Genomic DNA, 20,259 nt, shown 5'->3' on the forward strand with positions numbered 1-20,259 from the left:
GTCCCTGCCACGAAGTGTCCTCGCTCCCCGAAGGAAATCGCTGGCACCCGGGAGGGGGAGCCGGAAACCTGTCCGCGGGAAGTGGGCGCGGACTCGGGATGCACTGAGAGGCGCTCAGGAGGCTGCGCGGGCGGATCGGCGCCTTTAAGGGGCGTGCCCTGGGGGCGTGGCTTCAGCGTTCTCCCAGGCTGCCTCGCGCGCGCGCCGGCAGTTCGGCCACGTCCGCGGCCACGTCGCGCCGCCTCGCCATCTTCGCCGCTTCCTCAGGCGCCGCCGCCGTCCAGCTGCAGTCTCGCCGCCATGAACGTCTTCCGGCTGACCGGGGACCTGTCCCACCTGGCGGCCATCGTCATCCTGCTGCTGAAGATCTGGAAGACGCGCTCCTGCGCCGGTGAGCGCGGGGGAGGCCGCGGGGGGCGGGGGAGCGGCGCGGCACCCTGTCTACACCGCGGTCTGCACCCCCGGCTCGGTACCCCGTCTACACCCCCTGGCTTTGCTATCCCCGTCTACACCGGGGTCTGCACCGCCCTCTACACCCCAGCCTGCACACCCGGCCTGCACCCCCAGCTTGGTACCCCCGGTCTACACCCCCGTCTGCACCCCCGTCTACACCCGGGTCTGCATCCCCGACTCGGCACCCTCGTCTACACCCCGGCCTGCAACCTGTCTGCACCCATATCTGCACCCCCCCAGCGGGGGAGGCGCTCCTGGGCGCACAGCCTGCGGCCCCGCTGTGTCTAACAAGCTGGAGCGGTGGGGGCCGGGGGTGGGGGCCCAGGGCCTGGACGGGAGCTAAGAAGTGGGGCCCGGGCCCGGACAGGCGGCCGGGGAGAGGGTGCAGGGCTCAGGAGTTTGAACGCGGAGTTCCAGAAACGGGGGTTCGGGGCCTGGGGCGCAGGGTGTGTGGAGAGCTAGGGGCCGGGGAAATGGGTCCTGGTCTGCGGCGCGGGGCTGGGTCCCGCGGGATCGGAGTCGGAGTGGGTCCCGGGCGCCGCCCGGGGGAGCCGGGCTGGGCCTGCGCAAGAATCTACGGGTGGGCGGCCCGGGCGGCCTGACGTGGCGGCCGACCCGCTTGCAGGTGGGGAGCCTCTCACCCCGCCGCCCGGAGGCCCCGGGTAGGGTGCGCGTCCAGGGCTGTCGTGCTCCCGTCACCCAGGAGTGGCCTCGCCCGCCTGGTCCGGGGGCTGAGTGACATGGGGGCGTTGCAGCTCCAGCGGCTGGAGGCCCAGCCCCATGGCCTCAGCGGTCCCCGTGATTCTGGCTCCACTTCACGAGGGCCACCGGCCACCGGAAGGCCCTGGCTTCCCTCCTCGGGTGCAGATGGACAGACTGCCGATCGTCCTTCTGGGTCTGGCCTTGCTCACTTGCCTCCCTGGGGCAGACTTCTGACGAGTTGGAGAAGTTGGTTTTCTGCTGCCCGCGGAGCAGAGGTGTGTCCCCCACTCAGAGGGCCCGGAGCAGAGGCCTCGCCCACGGCTGACCTCTGGATCCCTAGCAGCCGTGAGATCCGGGAACCAGGCAGGACTTTGAGCATCAGGGCAGATGTTCCAAAGTCCCAGCGCCAGGCCGGGAAGTCTGGCTGAGGGTCCAGATGGCCTTCCAGGTGGAGGGGATCGAGCCCTGGGGGCCAAGTGGCAGGGGGCTGCAGGCACAGTTACACTTTAGTGTTTGCTGCCAGCCAGGTGGCGGGTAGAGCGCCGGATCCCAGCTCCTGGGCTCCTGGGTTTGGTCTGTGCTGCGTGTGAGGCGCTGTGACCTTAAACCTTGCCAGAAAATCGAAAAGGATATCGGATTTGGTTTGTGTTTTTTTGTTTTTTTGGTCCAGGCATTGTTTATTTGTGGTTAACAGTAGTTTGCAGGATTGTAGATTCCAGGGAATAGTTCCGAGCTGCCCCCCCACTGCCTTTTTGTGCTTCTCCCCACCTCCCACCATGATAACCATGGTGGTTCTCACCACGTCTTTTAAAAAGTTCACTGGCTTCTGCTTGTTTGCACGTTCGTGTGGTGTGTTTCAATCCTCTAGTTTCCACAGAGTGTAGGCCACCTCTTCCTCTTTTTTTTTTTTTTTGCCTCCAGGGTTATTGGTGGGGCTCAGTGCCTGCACTACCAATCCACTGCTCCTGGAGGCCATTTTTTCCTTTTTGTTGCCCTTGTTTATTGGTGTTGTTGTTACTATAATTGTTTTCGTTGTTGAATAGGACAGAGAGAAATGGAGAGAGGAGGGGAAGACAGAAAGGGGGAGAGAAAGACGCTTGTGAATCGATTCCCCTGCAGGTGGGGAGCCGGGGGCTCGAACTGGGATCCTTCCTCTGGCCCTTGTGCTTTGCACAACAAGCGCTTCACCCGCAGCGCCCAGCCCCACACCTCTTCCTCTTAACCGCCCCCCCCCCATTGGTGCCAGCGTTTCTCCTGCCATGAGAACTTTTGAGACCTACCACTAAAAAGTCCTTTATTTTATTTTAACATGAGAGAGAGAGAAGCAGAAAGACACACAGGGAGAAAGAGACCAGAGCACTGCTCAGCTCAGCTCTGGCTTCTGGTGGTGCTGGGAGTTGAACTTGGGACCTTGAAACCTCAGACATGAAAGTCTTTTTGCAGAACCATGTGCTACCTCCGAAGACCCTAAGGTCAACTTTCTAGCAACTTTCTTCTTTTTTTTTAATTCTTTATTGGGGAATTAATGTTTTACATTCAACAGTAAATACAATAGTTGTACATGCATAACATTCCCCAGTTTCCCATTTAACAATACAACCCCCACTATGTCATTTATCATCCTTCATGGACCTGTATTCTCCCCACCCACCCACCCCAGAGTCTTTTACTTTGGTGCAATACGCCAATTACATTTCAGGTTCTACTTGTGTTTTCGTTTCTGATCTTGTTTTTCAACTTCGGCCTGAGAGTGAGATCATCCCATATTCATCCTTCTGTTTCTGACTTATTTCATTTAACATGAATTTTTCAAGGTCCATCCAAGATCGGCTGAAAATGGTGAAGTCACCATTTTTTATAGCTGAGTGGTATTCCATTGTGTATATATACCGCAACTTGCTCAGCCACTCTATGTGTTGTTGGACACCTGGGTTGCTTCCAGGTTTTGGCTATTACAAATTGTGCTGCCAAGAACATATGTGTACACAGATCTTTTTGGATGGATGTGTTGGGTTCCTTAGGATCTATCCCCAGGAGGGGAATTGCAGGGTCATAGGGTAGGTCCATTTCTAGCCTTCTGAGAGTTCTCCAGACTGTTCTTCACAGAGATTGGACTAATTGACATTCCCACCAGCAGTGCAGGAGGGTTCCTTTGACCCCACACCCTCTCCAGCATTTGCTGCTGTTACCTTTTCTGATGTATGACATTGTCACAGGAGTGAAGTGATATCTCCTTGTTGTCTTGATTTGCATTTCTCTGACAATCAGAGACTTGGAGCATTTTTTCATGTGTTTCTTGGCCTTTTGGATCTCTTCTGTGGTGAATATTCTGTGCATGTCCTCCCCCCATTTTGGGGTGGGGTTATTTGTTGTCTTGTTGTTGAGTCTGGCAAGCTCTTTATATATGTTGGTTATTAAACTCTTATCTGATGTATGGCATGTATAGATCTTCTTCCATTCTGTGAGGGGTCTCTTGGTTTGGGTAGTGGTTTTTTAAAAAAATTATTTACTTTATTATTTATTTATTTCATCATTCATTATTGGATAGAGACAGAGCAAAAGTGAGAGGGGGAAGGGAGATTGGGAGAGAGACACCTGCAGAAGCTTCCCTCCTGTAGGTGGGGACCAGGGGCTTGAACCTGGATCCTTGTACACTATAATGTGTGTGCTCAGCCAGGTGCGCCACTGTCCAGCCCCTTTCTAGCAACTGCCCACTGCTCAGTGTGATTTTGTCAGCTGTAGTTACGTTGCAGCCCCTGGATCTGTGTTTCTCCTCTTGTTTGTTTTTACCTGAGTACTACTCAGCTCTTAATAATGATGCTTACAGGGATTGAACCTGGAACCTGGGAATCTCAGGTGTTAAGATCTTTTTGTATAATAGTTATACCGCCCCCCTCCCCTGGAAATAGGATTCTTTTTTTTTTTTTTTTAAAAGAATTTGTTAATGAGAAAGATAGGCAGAGAGAGAAAGAACCAGACATCACTCTAGTACATGTGCTGCCGGGGATTGAACTCGGGGCCTCATGCTTGAGAATCCAGTGCTTTATCCACTGTGCCACCTCCCGGAACACAAAATAGGATCCTTAAGGGAGTCCTGGGTAGTGGCAGTAAGAGAGTATATAACACTTGAGTAGGACTAAACGCAGGAGCTGAGTTTGTGTTTGCCAAGTATTCCTACAGCTAACGTAAGGTCACAGAACACTCTTAGCTTGCTCTCATGTCCAGACTATGAATCGTTTCTTAAGCTTTTAAATGTCAAAGTCACCAAGGTCATTGATGCAGAATGAAGTGCTGAATCTGACTAGCCACCTTGTTTTCCACTCTAAATTATAGAAGTTGTTTAGAGATTTTGGAAAGAGTAAGAACTGGATAGGAGTTGCTCAGATAACTGGCACAGGAGATTCTGGTGTGCAGGCTGCATTCTCCCCGGAAACGCCGCAGGCTAGGGCTTAGACACCAGCTTATTTATTTATTTATTTATTTATTTAGAGTTTTATTTTTATTTATAAAATGGAAACACTGACAAGATCATAGGATAAGAGGGGTAGGGGTACAATTCCACTCAGTTCCCACCACCAGAGCTCCGTATCCCATCCCCTTTCCTGATAGCTTTCCTATTCTTTATCCCTCTGGGAGCATGGACCCAGGGTCATTATGGGGTGCAGAAGGTGGAAGGTCTGGCTTCTGTAATTGCTTCCCCGCTGAACATGGGCATTGGCAGGTGGATCCATACTCCAGCCTGTCTCTTTCCCTAATGGGGCAGAGCTCTGGGAAAGCGGGGCTCCAGGACACATGGTGGGGTCGTTTGCCCAGGGAAGTCGGGTTGGCATCATGCTGGCATCTGGAACCTGGTGGCCGAAAAACAAAGTTAACATATAGAGTCAAACAAACTGAAAATTTGAGGTATATTCCTTTTTTTTTTTCTAATATTTATTTTCCTTTTTGTTGACCTTGGGTTTTTTTATTGTTGTTGTGGTTATTATTGTTGTTGTTATTGCTGTTGTCATTGTTGGATAGGACAGAGTGAAATGGAGAGAGGACGGGAAGACAAGGGGGAGAGAAAGATAGACACCTGCAGACCTGCTTCATCGCCTGTGAAGCCACTCGACTGCAGGTAGGGAGCTCAGGGCTCAAACTGGGATCCTAACGCTGGTCCTTGCACTTTGTGCCACATGCGCTTAACCCACTGCACTACTGCCCAACCCCCTATTTTAGGTATATTCCAAGGGCCCATGACTTTACTAGTTTTTGCCTGAGTCTGACAGCTAATTTGCAGGTGAACCCAAGCTATTGCCCGGGGAGATGGTGTCAGAGTTGGAAAAAAGACTAGAAAGCTGGCTCAGGGAAGAGAGTAGCTCCCAAATATGAGAAAAGTGTATAAATATTGTTAACTGTAAACCCCATCGACCTGACCTGGGGCCCATAGTCAGCACAGGAGCCTGTGTAACCCCTGCATCCCTGTGGGTCTTAGCTGGCGTTCTGTGGTCATGGCTAGGAACCTTCCAGGCTGCACTAATGGACACCTGATTTGAACACCTGCAGCTGTGGTGTGGGTCTGTTTCCCCTCGGCATAAGGGAAGAGGCAGACCTTCCTTTTTGTTGGGGAAAATGGAGATTGTGTTTTCCTGACTGATCTGAGAACGACTGCCTTACAGGACTTGGCCTTGTTTAGCTGTGTCCCTCCTCCACCCTCATTCTGGCAGAATGTGCAGACGGGTGGGCTGCCCGTCTCCTGCCTCTGTGGCGTGGTATGGCATGACGTGGCGTGCTCAGGTGGCTGTCCTCCGCACGCCTTGGGTGGGCTCAGAGAAGTAGCCTTGGTCTGGACGAGTAGCTTTTCTCCGTTTTCCTGGAGGCCAGCAGTCATTAGTAAGCTAGGTGAACTGTGCTGAGATCCAGAGTGGACTCTTGGCTGCCTCCCTGTCCCCATCCCTCCCTGGCTCCTTGTCTGCAGCGCTTCACCTCTGTCCCTTTCTCTGTTTATTGATCACCCAGCATGGTTCTCTGCAGCCCCGGGGCACAGCTCGGAGCCTGTCCTGGTCCTGCTGTCAAACAGGCTGTATTTTAGTGGGCGTAACAAGACTTGTGTGGAAAGGTCAACATCCGGGCCCCAATGAGCGTGGGCAGTGTAAAGGGGCTGGGTGGTGGTGCACCTGGTTAAGCGCATGTATTGCAATGCACAAGGACCTGGGTTCTAGTCCCCGGTCCCCACCTGCATGGGGAAAGCTTTACGAGTGGTGAAGCAGGGCTGCAAGTCTCTCTCTCTTTATCACCCCCTTCCCTCTTGATTCCTGGCTGTCTCTATCCAATAAATAAAGATAATAAAAAACAAAATAAAAATAAAAAGTCTGGATGTGACAGGGAGGCCCCAGGAAAGCCCTGGACCTCCTGCCAGGGAGTGAGTACCCTGCAGAGCGGAACATCAGAATCCACTGGACACAGCCTAGTTGGCTATGCTCTGCCCGAGGTCTCGGTGTGGTCTCGGTGTCACCCTGCGGGTGATAGGCAGGACGCCTCTCCCGGTGCCTAACTCATCGGTGTCGGCAAGGTGAAAGCGCACATACATGGCTGAGCCACATGGTGAGCAGCTGGAGTGAACAGGGCCAGCAAGGCCTCAATCTGCTGGGAGGGGAGGGCAGGTAGGGAGAGCAGAGTGGAGCAGGTAGGCGAGGCTGCTGGCCTCTCTGGATGCAGGGCTTGGGCTCCAGCTGCAGTCAGGCAAGAGGTCTGCAGCCTCTGCTGTGGGCAGGGTGTGGGCAGGGCCTGCTCGCCGGGCACTGTGTGTGTGAGGGTCCGGTAGAGTGTGTCAGGACCTCTCCTGTGCACGTGTCTCCTCCAGATGTCGAGGGGTCGGTCGGTCGGGGTGGCAGTTCCTGCCTGCGGGGAGGTGGTGGTGGCCCTGCGAGTAGTCATGGAAGCGGCTGGTGCTGTGCTCTGGAAACCCTGGAGATGGAAACCGCACCAAGGGGCGGGGAGGGCGGGGCGCACCCGATAGGGCACACATTACCATGCCTGGCCTCCACCTGCAGAGGGAAGCTTCCAGAGGCGAGTCAGGGCTGCAGGTGTCTGTCTGTCTCTCCCTTTGCTGCCCTCTCCACCCTCCTGTCCCTGGCCTGCTGTGCCAAGCAGCAGGGAGCAGTCGTTTCCTTCTCAAAGAAGAACTGGCAGCCTTTTGCTAGACTCTGGGGACAGGGTGGGGGGAGAGACGTTGGGGTCCTCTTGATGGTGTTGGAAAAAGTACTAAGTTGGGCAGGGGTGGGTAGCATAATGGTTCTGCAAGGAGACTCAGGCCTGAGACTCTAAAGTCCCAGGTTCAATCCCCCGCACCACCATCAGCCAGAGCTGAGCAGGGCTCTGGGGAAAAAAAACAAAAAGTACGGAAAAAAAACAAAAAGTACTAAGTTGGGGTGGAGTATGTTTGCCAGACACCTGTCACAGGGACACGGAAAGCTGCACCCATGTGCCAGTCACACCATAAGTATGGCCCCCAGTGAGATTATTTGGGGAAAAGTCGTGTGCGATATGCAGATGTTTGAAGGGAGGAAGGGAGGTCCAGGCGGTTGCGCACCTCAGACTCCCCGAGTGGCGGCCCCCGTGGCAAACGCCAGGCTGGCTGTCCTGCTCCTGTGCCCAGGCTCTGCTGGTTGCGAGTCAGGGCATAGCCCAGAGCTCATGTTACTTCTGTCACTTACAGTCACAGGGAGGCAATGTGACTTGGGTCGCTTGAGAAGTGCTGCCCCAAAACATCACAGAATGGGATTCACCCCTTGACAGGCAGTTACAATGAATTCCATTTACTTTTGTCCATGAGTTCATTCATTCAGCAAATATACATATATTTTAATATGTCTTATTTATTTTAGATAGAGACAGAAGTTGAGAGGGGGAGGGAGACCTGCAGCCCTGTGTCGCCACTGCCCTGCCCGCACACACTTTCTTAGCCCTGCTGCCTGTCTGGCCCAGTAGTGGCTCAGAGCAGAAGGCAAGGCGGGCAGGGGTGCTTTTATAGGCCCTGTAACAGCTGGCGGCGCAGCTCCTGAGAGGCTGACGCTCGCTGAAGGGATGGGCACCAGGGGAGGCTGTCTTCAAAGAGGACTTCCCAGAGAAGGTTGGGCTGCCGAGAGGGCTGGGAGGAACAGCGACGGGATGGCCCCCGACCTCCGGCATCGGAGAGGACAAGACCCTGCTGGCACAGCCCTGGTTTGTGACGAGGTGGCCAGAGCACTGGGTCTCCAAGCATGGACTCTGCACTCTGTCCCTGGTGTTGCATGAGCCAGAGTGGTGCTCTAGTCTCTCCTAAATAAGTAAATAAATATTTTCAAAGGTATCATTCAATAAAGCCTCTAACAAAGTCGGCTCATACGTATGCCATAGTTCTGTTTTGTCTTTTACCAGAATACTGGTCAGCTGCAGTTTATGACTGGGGTGGGGCCTCCGAGCCTCAGGCCTGAAGGCCTTTTGCAGAACCACTTACTGTCTCTCCAGCTCTGCACCTTTGAGCTTTTAACCTAAAATGTGGAAAGAACCACAAAGAAAATGGAATGGTCTCTGGAGGCCTCGACAAATAACCAGTGTGAATGTCAAGTGGTGGTCTTTCTGCCCCACCTTGTCTTCCCTCACGTTCTCTGTCAGCAACAGAACACTGATCTTTGATAGCAAAAAATAGGAAGGAAGGAAGAAGGAATCTCCACTGGTGGCGCAAAGGCTGAAGGATCGGCCTGACTGTTCTTCGGTGACTGTTGCTTAACGGACCCGGGGTCCCTTGCGTGGGAACAGTCTGGAACAGCCCAAGGAAGCGGCATTCCAGCATGCTGTGAACTGCTGTGGAGAGGGCCATCAAAGGCCAGTGACTGCTGTCCCGGCAGGGCAGCCCCGTTTTGCTGACTTCCCACTTAGTGTCTAGTGGGGTGAAGCTCCCCACTGGGGGAGCTGGGGAGCTAGGCAGGTTCAGGCATCTGGGCAGTCCTCCCGTTCTGGGGGTTCTCTCACGCTCCAGGGGCTGGCTGGTGCCTGGAGGTGGCCGAGGCAGAGCCCGCTGCTTTGAAGTCTGGCACCCAGGAACATGTGAGTGAGTACTGCCCTCACAGGAGAAGTCACCTGGGGCTGTCTTGTCACTGTTGGGGGGGGGGGGGGGCGACTGCTGGTCCGAGTAGGAGTCTGAGTCTGTTCCTCACCTAGTGGACTTCTGGCCCCATGCCGTCCCTGTAAAGCGCTAGTTCAGAATGGAAAGAAAGATGGTGAATGTTGTATGTCCAGTTACAACAGTGACCAGCAGGAGACCTGAAAGAACTGTGTTCTTTCTCAGAGGGATGTAGTTGAGAGACAGAAGTTCATTTGAATGTATGCTTCCTGGTGCTGTAGTAAAAGCGTGTGAATCCAGGAGAGGCCTTGCCAGAACCTCCCCAGGCTGGCTCTGTCCTACCTTCTGCGTCTGCACGTTCTGCCATGTGATCTGTCAGCACTGAGCATAAACTTCCAGGCTTCTCTGACCCTCTCCTTTTTTCTCCCCTCAGGTATTTCTGGTAAAAGCCAGCTTCTGTTTGCACTGGTCTTCACAACTCGTTACCTGGATCTCTTTACGTCCTTTATCTCATTATACAACACCTCGATGAAGGTACGGCGGCACCCTGGGGACATGTCCAGTCTGTGGGTTCATGTCAGCTGTCCAGTTGGACAGCTCGAGAATAATATCCAGGGACTGCATGGTGGTACACCTGGCTGAGTGTGCAAGGACCCGGGTTTAAGCCCCCCCCCCCCCGTCCCCACCCACAGGGGGAAAGCTTCACGGGTGGTGAAGCGGGGCTGCAGGTGTCTGTCTCCCTCCCTCCCTATCACCCCCTTCCCTGTCAATTTCTGGCCTCCTCTATTCAATAAATAAATAATTTTTTAAAAAAGGAAGAATATCCAAACATGCCGTTCCTGACATTGGCACTTCAAGACCACCCAGAACTGGGACAGGGTTAGGTTATCATCAAGCTTGTTTCTTCTTTTTCAAAGCAGTATCTGTTTAATTAAAGTACTTCATGCTTAGAGATTTTAAAACCTTAAGTTTCTTGAGTAAGATTAACTTCTGAAGTGCGTGGCAGCCCTGGGAGAAACAGCAGGGCTGATGATGATGCCAAGCAATAGAAATCACAGACTCCCCACAAGCCCAGCAAGTCGGTTCAGAACCAGGAAGGAAGGGGGCTCCTGGCTGCTGTGTGAGGGCATGTGTGGGCCTCATACATTTCCTTACACTGCGCATCTGCTGTACTCCACGTAGGCAACTGTGTTTTGTTTTGTTTTTTAACTTCTTGGTCTTTCTTTCTTTATTCCCTTTTTTTGCCATTGCTATTTTTTTATTGTTACAGTTATTATTGTTATTGATGTCATCATTGTTGGCTAGGACAGAGAAAAATGGAGAGAGGAGAGGAAGACAGACGGGGAAAGAAACAGACACCTGCACACCTGCATCACTGCCTCTGAAGTGACTCCCTGCAGGTGGGGACCTGGGGGCTCGAACCAGGATCCTCATGCAGGTCCTTGCACTTTGCACCATGTGTGCTTAACCCACTGTGCTCTCTCTCTGGAGGCCTTATTTTTTAAAGCACATGAACATACATGTTCTGAGGATTAAACCACAAGGACTGAGCTTGGGGCAGGTGCTGTGAAGGGTTCTGTGGCTGTGTGTCCTGGGTCTTTTGTTTCTTCCACAAATGCCGACCAGGTACTGTTGTGGGCACTTGCCTCTGGGCACCCTGGTGCTGCATGACAGAAGCCTTGTACCAGCTCGCTTCACACAGCTGGTCCCTGCTGTCGCCTGGGCATGTTAGAATGTGGGCATCAGGCATGTGTGTGGGGGGCATCCCAGGACTCCTGGCTCCCAGAGGAGTCCCTGCTGAGCTCCAGTTTCTAGGCAGAAAGTCTTGAACATCTGGCGAGAGCAAGGTTTGCAGTGCTGAGGGGAGGTGAGCGGGCCCTCTCCCCGGCTGCTGGCCTCGGCCTCGGTGGCTGCAGTCTCACTAACCAAGGGCCACGTGTTCCCTTGAGGGAGACTGTGTATAGTCCTGTATATTTGTGTTCTTCTACTTACACGCTGGTCACGTGTTCTCTTCTTCATAGACACATGCACAATACATGTGTGGACAAGTGACCTCTTAGAGGGGTGTTCTTTATGTCTGGGTACTGACAGTAGTTGACAGTTTGGTAGTGGTATGACTCACCACTTTGGTGAGCTGACAGATACTGCGTAGCTCTCTCAGGTCAAGAGGAGCAGCTGAGGGTGGGGTGAGTGGGGATAGATAGCAAAATGGTTTTGGATGAGGCTCTGAAGTCCCAGCTTCAATCTACCGCACCACATAAACCAGTGCTCTGGTAAAAAAAAAATTGAGGGGACCGGGTGGTGCCAATCCCAGTTGAGAACACACATTACCATAGACAGGGACCCAACAGACTCTCATCTCCCCTTGACTAGCATCTAGGGACACACCAGGATCCCAGTGTCCCCTTATCCTGGCCCTCTCCCAGCTCCCCCAGAGTCCTTTGCTTTGGTGTGATGGCCACCCCAGTCCAAGTCTCACCTTGTGTCTCCCCTCTTGTCCTTTATTCTTCCTCTTAGCGAGATGACTCAGGGCCGGTCTTTCTCTCCGGCTGTCTCACTCAGCATGCTGGCATTCCTGTCAACAGGCGGATTATCCAAGAGAAGTGAACATTCCCCTTCACACTGAGCTGTGCAGGTGTCCAGGCAGCCCTGAGCAGAGGCAGCCAGCCCTTCCCTGGGGAGAGCGTCAGCACGCTGCCCCAACAGCGGTCACAGATACTGAAGGCTGACGCCTCATGCTGACTGAGAAGCCGCCTCAGAGGCAGCCTGCCATGTGATCTCATTTCTCTAGCACTCTGGGAGGGAGGGCCAGCCTGAGCAACCACGGGCAGATTGGTGGCTGCCAGGGGGCCTGGCCAGGAGAAGTCTTGGGCACAGACGGGCAGTGGGACGGGCATTGGGGCTGTTAGGATCCTCTGTGTTTTGATTGGAATTATGACTCAGAACTATATCCTCCCCCCCAAAAAAAGTGAATTTTTCTATATCTAAATTTTAAGCTTTATAATATGTATTATATAGTCTTTTTTTTTTTTGCCTCCAGGGTTATTGCTGGGGTTCAGTGCCTGCACCTTGAATCCACTGCTCCTAGAGGCCATTTTTCCCCCCTTTTGTTGTCCTTGTTGTAGCCTTGTTGTGGTTATTATTGTTGTTGTTGATGTCGTTTGTTGTTGGATAGGACAGAGAGAGAAATCGAGAGAGGGGGAGAGAAAGATAGACACCTGCAGACCTGCTTCACCACCTGTAAAACGACTCCCCTGCAGGTGGGGAGCCAGGGGCTCGAACCGGGATCCTTATGCCAGTCCTTGCGCTTGACGCCACGTGCACTTAACCTGCTGCGCTACCTCCTGACCCCCATAAAGTGTCTGTTTTTAAAAATTATTTATTACTGGATAGAGACAGAAAGATTGAGAGTGAAGGGGAAGATAGGGAGAGAAACACCTGCAGCTCTACTTCCCAACTCGTGAAGCTCTCTCCCTGCAGGTAAAACAAACGAACAAAAACAGCCAAGGGCAACACAAAGGAAAATAAGTCGAGGGGCTTAAACCCAGGTCATCGTGCACTGCAGTGAAGGCGCTCAGCCAGGTGTGCTGCCACCTGGCCTTAGCGTCCGTGCGTGTGTGACGTGTAAGGAACACTGCAGGGGGCTCGGGTGACCTGGAGGGGTGGCGGCCCTGGTGACTTAGCCCGACCTCTGTTCTCAGCTCATCTACATTGCCTGCTCATACGCCACCGTGTACCTCATCTACATGAAGTTCAAGGCCACCTACGACGGGAACCACGACACCTTCCGAGTGGAGTTCCTGGTGGTCCCCGTGGGGGGCCTGTCCTTTCTGGTCAACCACGACTTCTCCCCCCTCGAGGTTAGTTAGGCGTCCGTGTAGTGGTCACGGTCAGTCTCCCCAATTGGCAGGTAACGCGGGCCAGTTCTCTTTCTTTTATCTTTTGTTTCACGCTAGCCAGCTTCTGGGGCAACATGACAGTATTGTGGCCAGGGAATGAAAAGGGGCTTCTGAGCGCCCTGCCTGGCCAGTTGCTCACAGGACTCAGTTGTCTCTAGGCATGCGCATCACCCCCTGAGCTACATCTCGGGTTCCTGAGCAGAGCTGCTGCACTTGGCAGAAGTGATCTGTGTGGCTCCCCAGCCTTCAGCACTGTGCCGTGTAGAGAGCGCTCCCAGGACACATGCCAGGGCTCTGTCTGCAGCAGCAAGTATCTGACCGGGCAGAGGTGGTGTGACCACAGCCCCTCCGTCTGATGCCTTTGGTTCACCCCCAGTGCAGAGACCTGAGGCTACAGGAGTGGTGGGCTGGGAGAAGGTGCAGTGGAGACCCATGTTTTGAGGCTGTGTCGGTTGCCTGGAGGGAAGTGCCTCAAGGGTTGGGGTGTGGAAGGAGCCAAGGACTGGAAATCAAGCCAGATTCCGGGTGGGCTGGGCAGGTGCAGGGGCAGCGGTGTAGGTCCACAGAAATCGCTCCCGGGATCAAAGAGGAGCGGCCGTCCAGTCCCCGCTGTCAGCCTCCCTCCCAGGCAGCCCTCGTATGTGCCGGGTGCCCAGACGCTGGGGAGGCAGGCACATCTGTCGCCACGCCAACCCAGCATCTCTCCCACAGATCTTGTGGACCTTCTCCATCTACCTGGAGTCGGTGGCCATCCTGCCACAGCTCTTCATGATCAGCAAGACCGGTGAAGCAGAGACCATCACCACTCACTACCTGTTCTTCCTGGGCCTCTACCGTGCTCTCTATCTTGTCAACTGGGTCTGGCGCTTCTACTTCGAGGGCTTCTTCGACCTCATCGCCGTGGTGGCCGGTGTGGTCCAGACCATCCTCTACTGCGACTTTTTCTACTTGTACGTCACAAAAGGTATGTGGGGCTGCATGCGGCCTGCCTGCTCGCCGTGCGCCTTGTCTGACAGGTGGGGGTGAGGGCGAGGGCGAGGAGGACGGGCGGCCTGCCCAGGCAAACCTGACCGGCTCTCTCCCGCTCTCCCCCGCAGTACTCAAGGGAAAGAAGCTCAGTCTGCCGGCGTAAGTGCCACGCGTCACCAGCCTCTGTCCTTCAGGTGCTCGGACAGAGCTCTCCCCGAGCAGAGGCCCGAGATGCTTGATGCGGAGGGGCAGAAACTCCCTTTGGTTGCAGATGGCCACCCCAGCTCCGGGGGACCCGGGGAAAGGCCCAGAAGGTTTCTGTTTATCGCATCTCGCCTTACCTTTTTTTATTACTATGTACAAAGATTTTTTTACACAAAGAAACTTAATGCCGTATTAATAAATCCAATGTGTAGCTTCAATTGGGGTAGTTCTCAAAGTAAGACTTGGTGAGGAATATGTGCAACCTTTTTTTTAATTCTTTGAAATTGATTTTTTTTTTTTGGTATGTGTATCTGCAGTGAAATTGTACTCCTTGAAAGTTGGTAGATTATATATTCTTCCATCTATCAGATCTGCATTCCATTATATTTATTTTATTATTATTTTTCTTTGCCAAAAGTTGTGTTGTATTGGTTTAAAATCCGAGACACTACGTTCAGTTCAGCAGATCTGTTCAGATTTTTTCCCCACCTGAAGTGGGAATCCTCCCTTGGATATCACGACACTACGCATGAGGCCGGTGAGGATGGCTTCCGAGTCTTACAGTTTTCGTCACCAAAATCCAGATTGTGAATGTAGATGGAGTCTCCTGTAAGAGTCACCAAAGGTGCCTGCCCTCTTCCCTGCTCAGGAGAGTCCCGGGAGCCGGTCCCAGGCTGCTGCTGGAGGGACACCGATGGTTGTGGCTTGCGATGGGGGCTGTGCTCCTCCGAGGAACAGAAATAAAGAAGTCACCTGGGACCTTGGCTTTAGATTCTGGAAGAGTACCACAACCATGTCTGCTCTCAGCTTCCAAATCTCTCTCGCATGACTTTTGGGTAGTGAGTGATTCCGTCTTTCCTTAATCGGCAGCACCAATGCTCATTCTTTTTTTTTTCTTTTTCTTTCTTTCTTTTTTTGCCTCCAGGGTTATCGCTGGGGCTCGGTGCCTGCACTACAAATCTACTGCTCCTGGGGCTATTTTTTCTTTCTTTTCTTTTTCTTATTGGACAGAACAGAGAAATTGAGAGAGGACAGGCAGACAGACAGGGGGAGTGAAAGACGCCTGTAGACCTGCTTCACTGCTTGTGAAGCAACCCCTCCTGCAGGTGGGGAGCTGGAGTTTCAGCTGGGATCTTGTGAGGGTCCTTGTGCTTTGTACTATGTGCGCTTAACCCGCTGCACCACTGCCCGGCCCCCAGTCATCTTATACTTTTTTTTTTTTTTTAATTTTTTAATATACTTTTTCTTTTTTGATTGAGCTCTTTATGGTTTATTTTTGTTACTATCTTAAGTAAACAATTCAGTAAACATAGAATACATTTTCTTCTTTTAAATTAGACTTTTGAAACAGCCTCTGCCAGGACTTCTTTTTAACCACCTGGCAATGAAAGCTATAGTGAGTGGGCTGCAAGCTGTATCCACTTAACTCCAGCCTCAAACTCCTTATCGAGTGTCAGCTTTGGAATTTTTCCACATGAGTTTCATTCTAGTGACTGACTACATTTTGCGATTCCTGTGGAAGCATAGCGCTTTGCTTGTGTACGCTGTGCTGTCACCATTGAGTGTTGGAGCCTAGCAGTGCTACCCACAGGAAGGGCATGGTGCTTGCTTGCTGCACTCAGACAGTGTGGGAGGGAGCTGTGGGCTCTGCTGGCATCTGGGGCATCTTGGGGCTGCTTCTCTGCTAGCAGCGCTGCCTCTCCCTCACCTCGCTTTGCCCCACGCCCCATGATCCAGCCACTGTTTCAGTATCTGTCTTCTCCGCACCCCAGTCTTGGTGTGGCTCCTCAGAAGACCCGAAGAGTGTAGAGAAAGGCCACGGGTCCCATCGTGAGTGTGCAGACTGCTTGCTGCCTGCCTGCACGGGGTGGGTGGGGGGCATACAGCTGTTTCTGCGCATGTAATCAAATACAGGCTGGGGCACTCCCCGGAGGGCACTGTTCCTACGACGAGGACCCAGGACCTGAGCTCCTGCCAGGCTTCAGCCCTGTGGCCAGGACTGAGCCGCCACCCTGTGGCCAGGGTGTCCGGTGGGGTGCTGTGCCAGGCAGAGCCCTGGCACATGTGGGAAGCAAAGGCCTTGTGTGACCCGACTTATGAAGCACTGTTTTGAGTTACTTTCACTTCCTGAATAAAGATTATCAGGTAATTAATATTTCTTACTGAGCTGTTTGATTTGTGTGAATATTTTTTTTCAGGTTTTAAAAATATATATCTTTATTTATTGGATAGACACAGCCAGAAATTGAGAGGAAGGGGGAGAGAGAGACAGAGACCCACAGCCCTGCTTCACCACTCAGGAAGCTTTCCCCCTGCAAGTGGGGACCAGGGGCTCAAACCCAGGGCCTTGAGCATTGCAACGTGTGCGCTCAACCAGGTGCACCACCACCTGACCCCGTGTGAGTTTTTATTTGTTTATATTTACTTATTTTCCCTTTTGTTGCCCTGTTTTATTATTATTGATGTCGTTGTTGGATAGGACAGAGAGAAATGGAGAGAGGAGGGGAAGATAGAGAGGAGGAGAGAAAGATAGACACCTGCAGACCTGCTTCACCGCCTGTGAAGTGACTCCCCTGCAGGTGGGGAACTAGGGGCTCGAACCGGGATCCTTACGCCGGTCCTTGTGCTTCGCGCCATGTGCGCTTAACCTGCTGTGCTACCGCCCAGCCCCTGTGTGAATCTTTTTAACATGAGCCATGAAGAGAAAGTCCATGAAGTGAGGTCAGCAAGTCGGCACCTCGGGGCTCAGGTCCCAAAAAGGCTCTTGGCTGTGTGGATGCCAGTTGGCTCCCCATGCAGGTGAGCTGCGCGCAGTTCTGCTCCCTGCCGCCTCCTGAGAGGGGAGGCCACAGTCAGTTTGTGCGAGAAAACTCTTGCAGAAATGGTTCACAGCTGGCCCAGCAGAGGCCGTGGGGCAGGACAGCCCCTTGGGAAGATGGAGCCAAGATCTAGAGCTTTGTGGAGCCTCGTGTAAAGAAGCACGAGCTTCGGGGCAGACTTCCGGCAAGTTTGTGTCCCCACTCGCCAGCTCTGCCCTTGGGTTTAGTAGGAGTCCATTCTCCCTCCCCTCGGACTCTCGCCATGGGACTCATGCAGGTCTGTGAACCTCTGAAGCAAGGCTGGCGACAGCATTGAGCCTCAGTGGCCCGGTCTCCCCCCCTCCCCCCCCCCCCCCCCCCGCTAGGTTTGGACAGGTGTCTCAAGGGCTGGCTATGAATGAGCCCTGGCAAGAATCCCTCTTGGCTCCCACTGGCCTATCTGAGCCTTTTAGGAGAGGTACTACAGAGGTGAGCCCCTCATCAGTCCCTGGTGCGCGCTTCTCCCTCCAACGGCTAAAAGTGGAATCGCCAGGGCAGCTGCCCTGCCTGGTATTGGCTTCTGCCCGAATTGAGCCCTGACCTGGGCCCGCCTTTCTGAGAGGCTACAGTGGCAGCTGGGCCCGCCTCGGGTGGTTCTGAAAGGTGCCCCGGAGTCCATTTCCGTGGTACCATCGTTAGCTCCGGCAGAACATCGCTGCCAGCTTCTGAGGCGCAAGCCGACCTAGCCCAGTGCAGTGACACACCATAGCACAAGGCTGAGTGGACCAGGAGTGACAGGAACCATACTGAGCACGTTTGCTTCTTTCTGCCACTGGGCATCGTACCTGTGCGATTCCACTATTCCTGGCCGGCTGTTACTTTCCGTCACAGACAGAGCAGGGAGACACAGCACCACTCCACTGGCCCGTGAACCTGGTGCTCTGGTCTGCCCAAGGCTCAAGCATGGTCAAGTGGGCACTCTTCCTGGTGAGCCATCTACCTGCCCATGTTTACATGTTAAAAAAAATAAATAGGGAAGTCGGGTGTAGCACAGCAGGCTAAATGCAGGTTGCGCAAAGCAGAGACTGGTGTAAGGATCCCAGTTCGAGCCCCCGGCTCCCCAACTACAGGGGAGATTGTTTTACAGGCGGTGAAGCAGGTCTGCAGGTGTCTATCTTTCTCTCCTCCTCTCTGTCTTCCCCTCCTCTCTCCATATCTGTCCTGTCCAACAGCAATAACATCAATAACAATAACAGTTAATAACTACAACAATAAAACAAGGACAACAAAAGGGAATAAATTAATATTAAAAAAGGTACCCTCTATGTTAAAAAATAAATGAAAATGGGGTAGAAATAAAATGATGTGGCTGGGAGATTTATGAAATGGTAGAGTGCTGGACTTGCATGTCTGAGGCTCCTGCTTGGATCTCCATCGCTGTGTGTACCAACCAGCAGTGCTGTGGCTTAACTCCTGTCTGTCTCGTGTGCAACTCCCCCAGGGGATAGACAGATCGAAAACATTACTGTCAGAGGACCAGAGCACTACTCTGCTCGGCAGAAAGTGGTGCTGAACTTTGAGCCAACGACCTGTTACCTCAGGCCATCTCTCCTGGGCTCCACTTCAACATACGGGATGGACTGTGGTACGCCTGACTGAGATCACGTGTTACCAAAAGCAGACACCTGTGTTCAAGCCCAGCGTCCAGCTGCAGAGGAGAACCTCCACAATTGGTGAAGCTGAGATGCAGGTGGCTCTGTTTCTCTATCACCCCCCCTTCTCAAAATTCCTGTTCTATCAAATAAAAAAGAAAGGAGAAAAAAGGGGGGGATAAGATGGCTTCCAGGAGCGGTGGATTAATCACACAGACAGTGAATCCCAGTGCTAAACTAAAAAACAAACAAACCCAGCTACTACTAAGTTGCTTAGTAGTTTTCTTTCTTGTCTCCAGGGTTATCCCTGGGGCTCAATGCCTATGCTATGAATCCACTGCTTCTGGAAGCCATTTTTTTGGATAGGACAGAGAAGTTGAGAGGAGGGGAAGATAGGGAGAGAGAAAGATAGCCACCTGCAGGTGGGAGCCAGGGCTTGAACCCGGATCCTTGCACCGGTTCAAGCTACCCACTCCCCACCTGCAGGGGGGTCGCTTCACAGGCGGTGAAGCAGGTCTGCAGGTGTCTTTCTCTCCGTCTTCCCCTCTTCATTTCTCTCTGCCCTACCCAACAATGATGATATCAGTAACAATAATTACAACAATAAAACAAGGGCAGCAAAAGGGAGTATGTATCTGCGAGGGTAGGGATCTTTTCTCTCTCATTATTGAATAGGACAGAGAAACTGGGAGAGAGACACCTGCAGCCCTGCTTCACCGCTCATGAAGCTTTCCCCCTACAGGTGGGACTGAGGGCTTGAACCTGGGTATTTGCGTACTGTAATGTGTGTGCTCAACCAGGTGCGCCACCATTGCAGCCTCCGAGTAGGAAACATTAATATTTTATTAATTTTAATGAGACACAGAGAGAAAGGCCAGAGCCCTGCTCAGCTTTGGCTGATGGTGGTACTGGGGGTTGAACCCGGGGCCTTAGAGCTTCAAGAAGTAGTCTTCAGCAGAACCCTGTGCTGTCTCCCCTGCTCTTTATTTAATAAACATTATTTTAATGAGAGATACCGAGAGAAATACCAGAGCGCTGCTCAGCTCTGGCTGATGGTGGTGTTGGGGGTTCAAGCAGGATAGTCTTGGGCAGACTCCTGTGCTGTCTCCCTAATCTTGCCCAGGATCGAACGTGGAGGGACCGGGCAGGTCTGCCGCAGGCCTGGGGGCGGTGCACCGAGCAGGGGTGCAGGCAACGGGCAGGTGGGCAGCTTGGACCCGGGGCGCGGCAGACGGGGTGGGGGATACACTGGCCGCGCGGGGCACAGAAATGCCCCTTCCGAGACGCATGGGTCCACACATCCAGATGTTAACCGCAAGCCTGCCCGTCCCCGTGCCCGCCACGTCCACAACTGGCACCCCGACTACACACCTGCACAGACGCGCGCGGCCGCCAGACAGCGACTTCCGGGTACAGGGTCCGCGCAGGCGCAAACGCCCCGCTGGCGGCCACGCCCTGCACATAGCGTCACATTCCTGCGGCTGAGGGAATCGTCACATTCC

General features: G+C 53.1%; 1 protein-coding gene and 1 long non-coding RNA gene across 2 annotated transcripts; one reads left to right on the forward strand and one right to left on the reverse strand.

The window, feature by feature from the left end:
• The first annotated feature begins 209 nt into the window (after window positions 1–209).
• Window positions 210–14,525, forward strand: KDELR2 (KDEL endoplasmic reticulum protein retention receptor 2). Its single transcript, XM_007525045.3, has 5 exons — window positions 210–391; window positions 9,669–9,769; window positions 12,937–13,095; window positions 13,846–14,098; window positions 14,232–14,525. Exons 1-5 carry the CDS (start codon window positions 301–303, stop codon window positions 14,264–14,266), a joined length of 639 nt encoding a protein of 212 aa, XP_007525107.1. The 5' UTR covers window positions 210–300; the 3' UTR covers window positions 14,267–14,525.
• Window positions 4,575–20,215, reverse strand: LOC132533126 (uncharacterized). The gene is made up of 3 exons (XR_009545017.1): window positions 20,129–20,215; window positions 11,715–11,810; window positions 4,575–5,003 (listed from the first exon to the last, which is right to left on the reverse strand). It is a non-coding gene; the product is annotated as an uncharacterized LOC132533126 (long non-coding RNA).
• Window positions 20,216–20,259: the final 44 nt, after the last annotated feature.

This window comes from Erinaceus europaeus, chromosome 15 (assembly GCF_950295315.1).
Source record: "Erinaceus europaeus chromosome 15, mEriEur2.1, whole genome shotgun sequence".
NCBI classification, from domain to species: Eukaryota; Metazoa; Chordata; class Mammalia; order Eulipotyphla; family Erinaceidae; genus Erinaceus; species Erinaceus europaeus.

Coding starts and splice junctions, on each gene's coding strand:
- KDELR2 (XM_007525045.3), top strand. CDS start 301: ATGAACGTCTTCCGGCTGACCGGGGACCTGTCCCACCTGGCGGCCATC. Junction 9,770..12,936: donor TATACAACACCTCGATGAAG/GTACGGCGGCAC, acceptor CTCTGTTCTCAG/CTCATCTACATTGCCTGCTC. Junction 14,099..14,231: donor CTACTTGTACGTCACAAAAG/GTATGTGGGGCT, acceptor TCTCCCCCGCAG/TACTCAAGGGAAAGAAGCTC.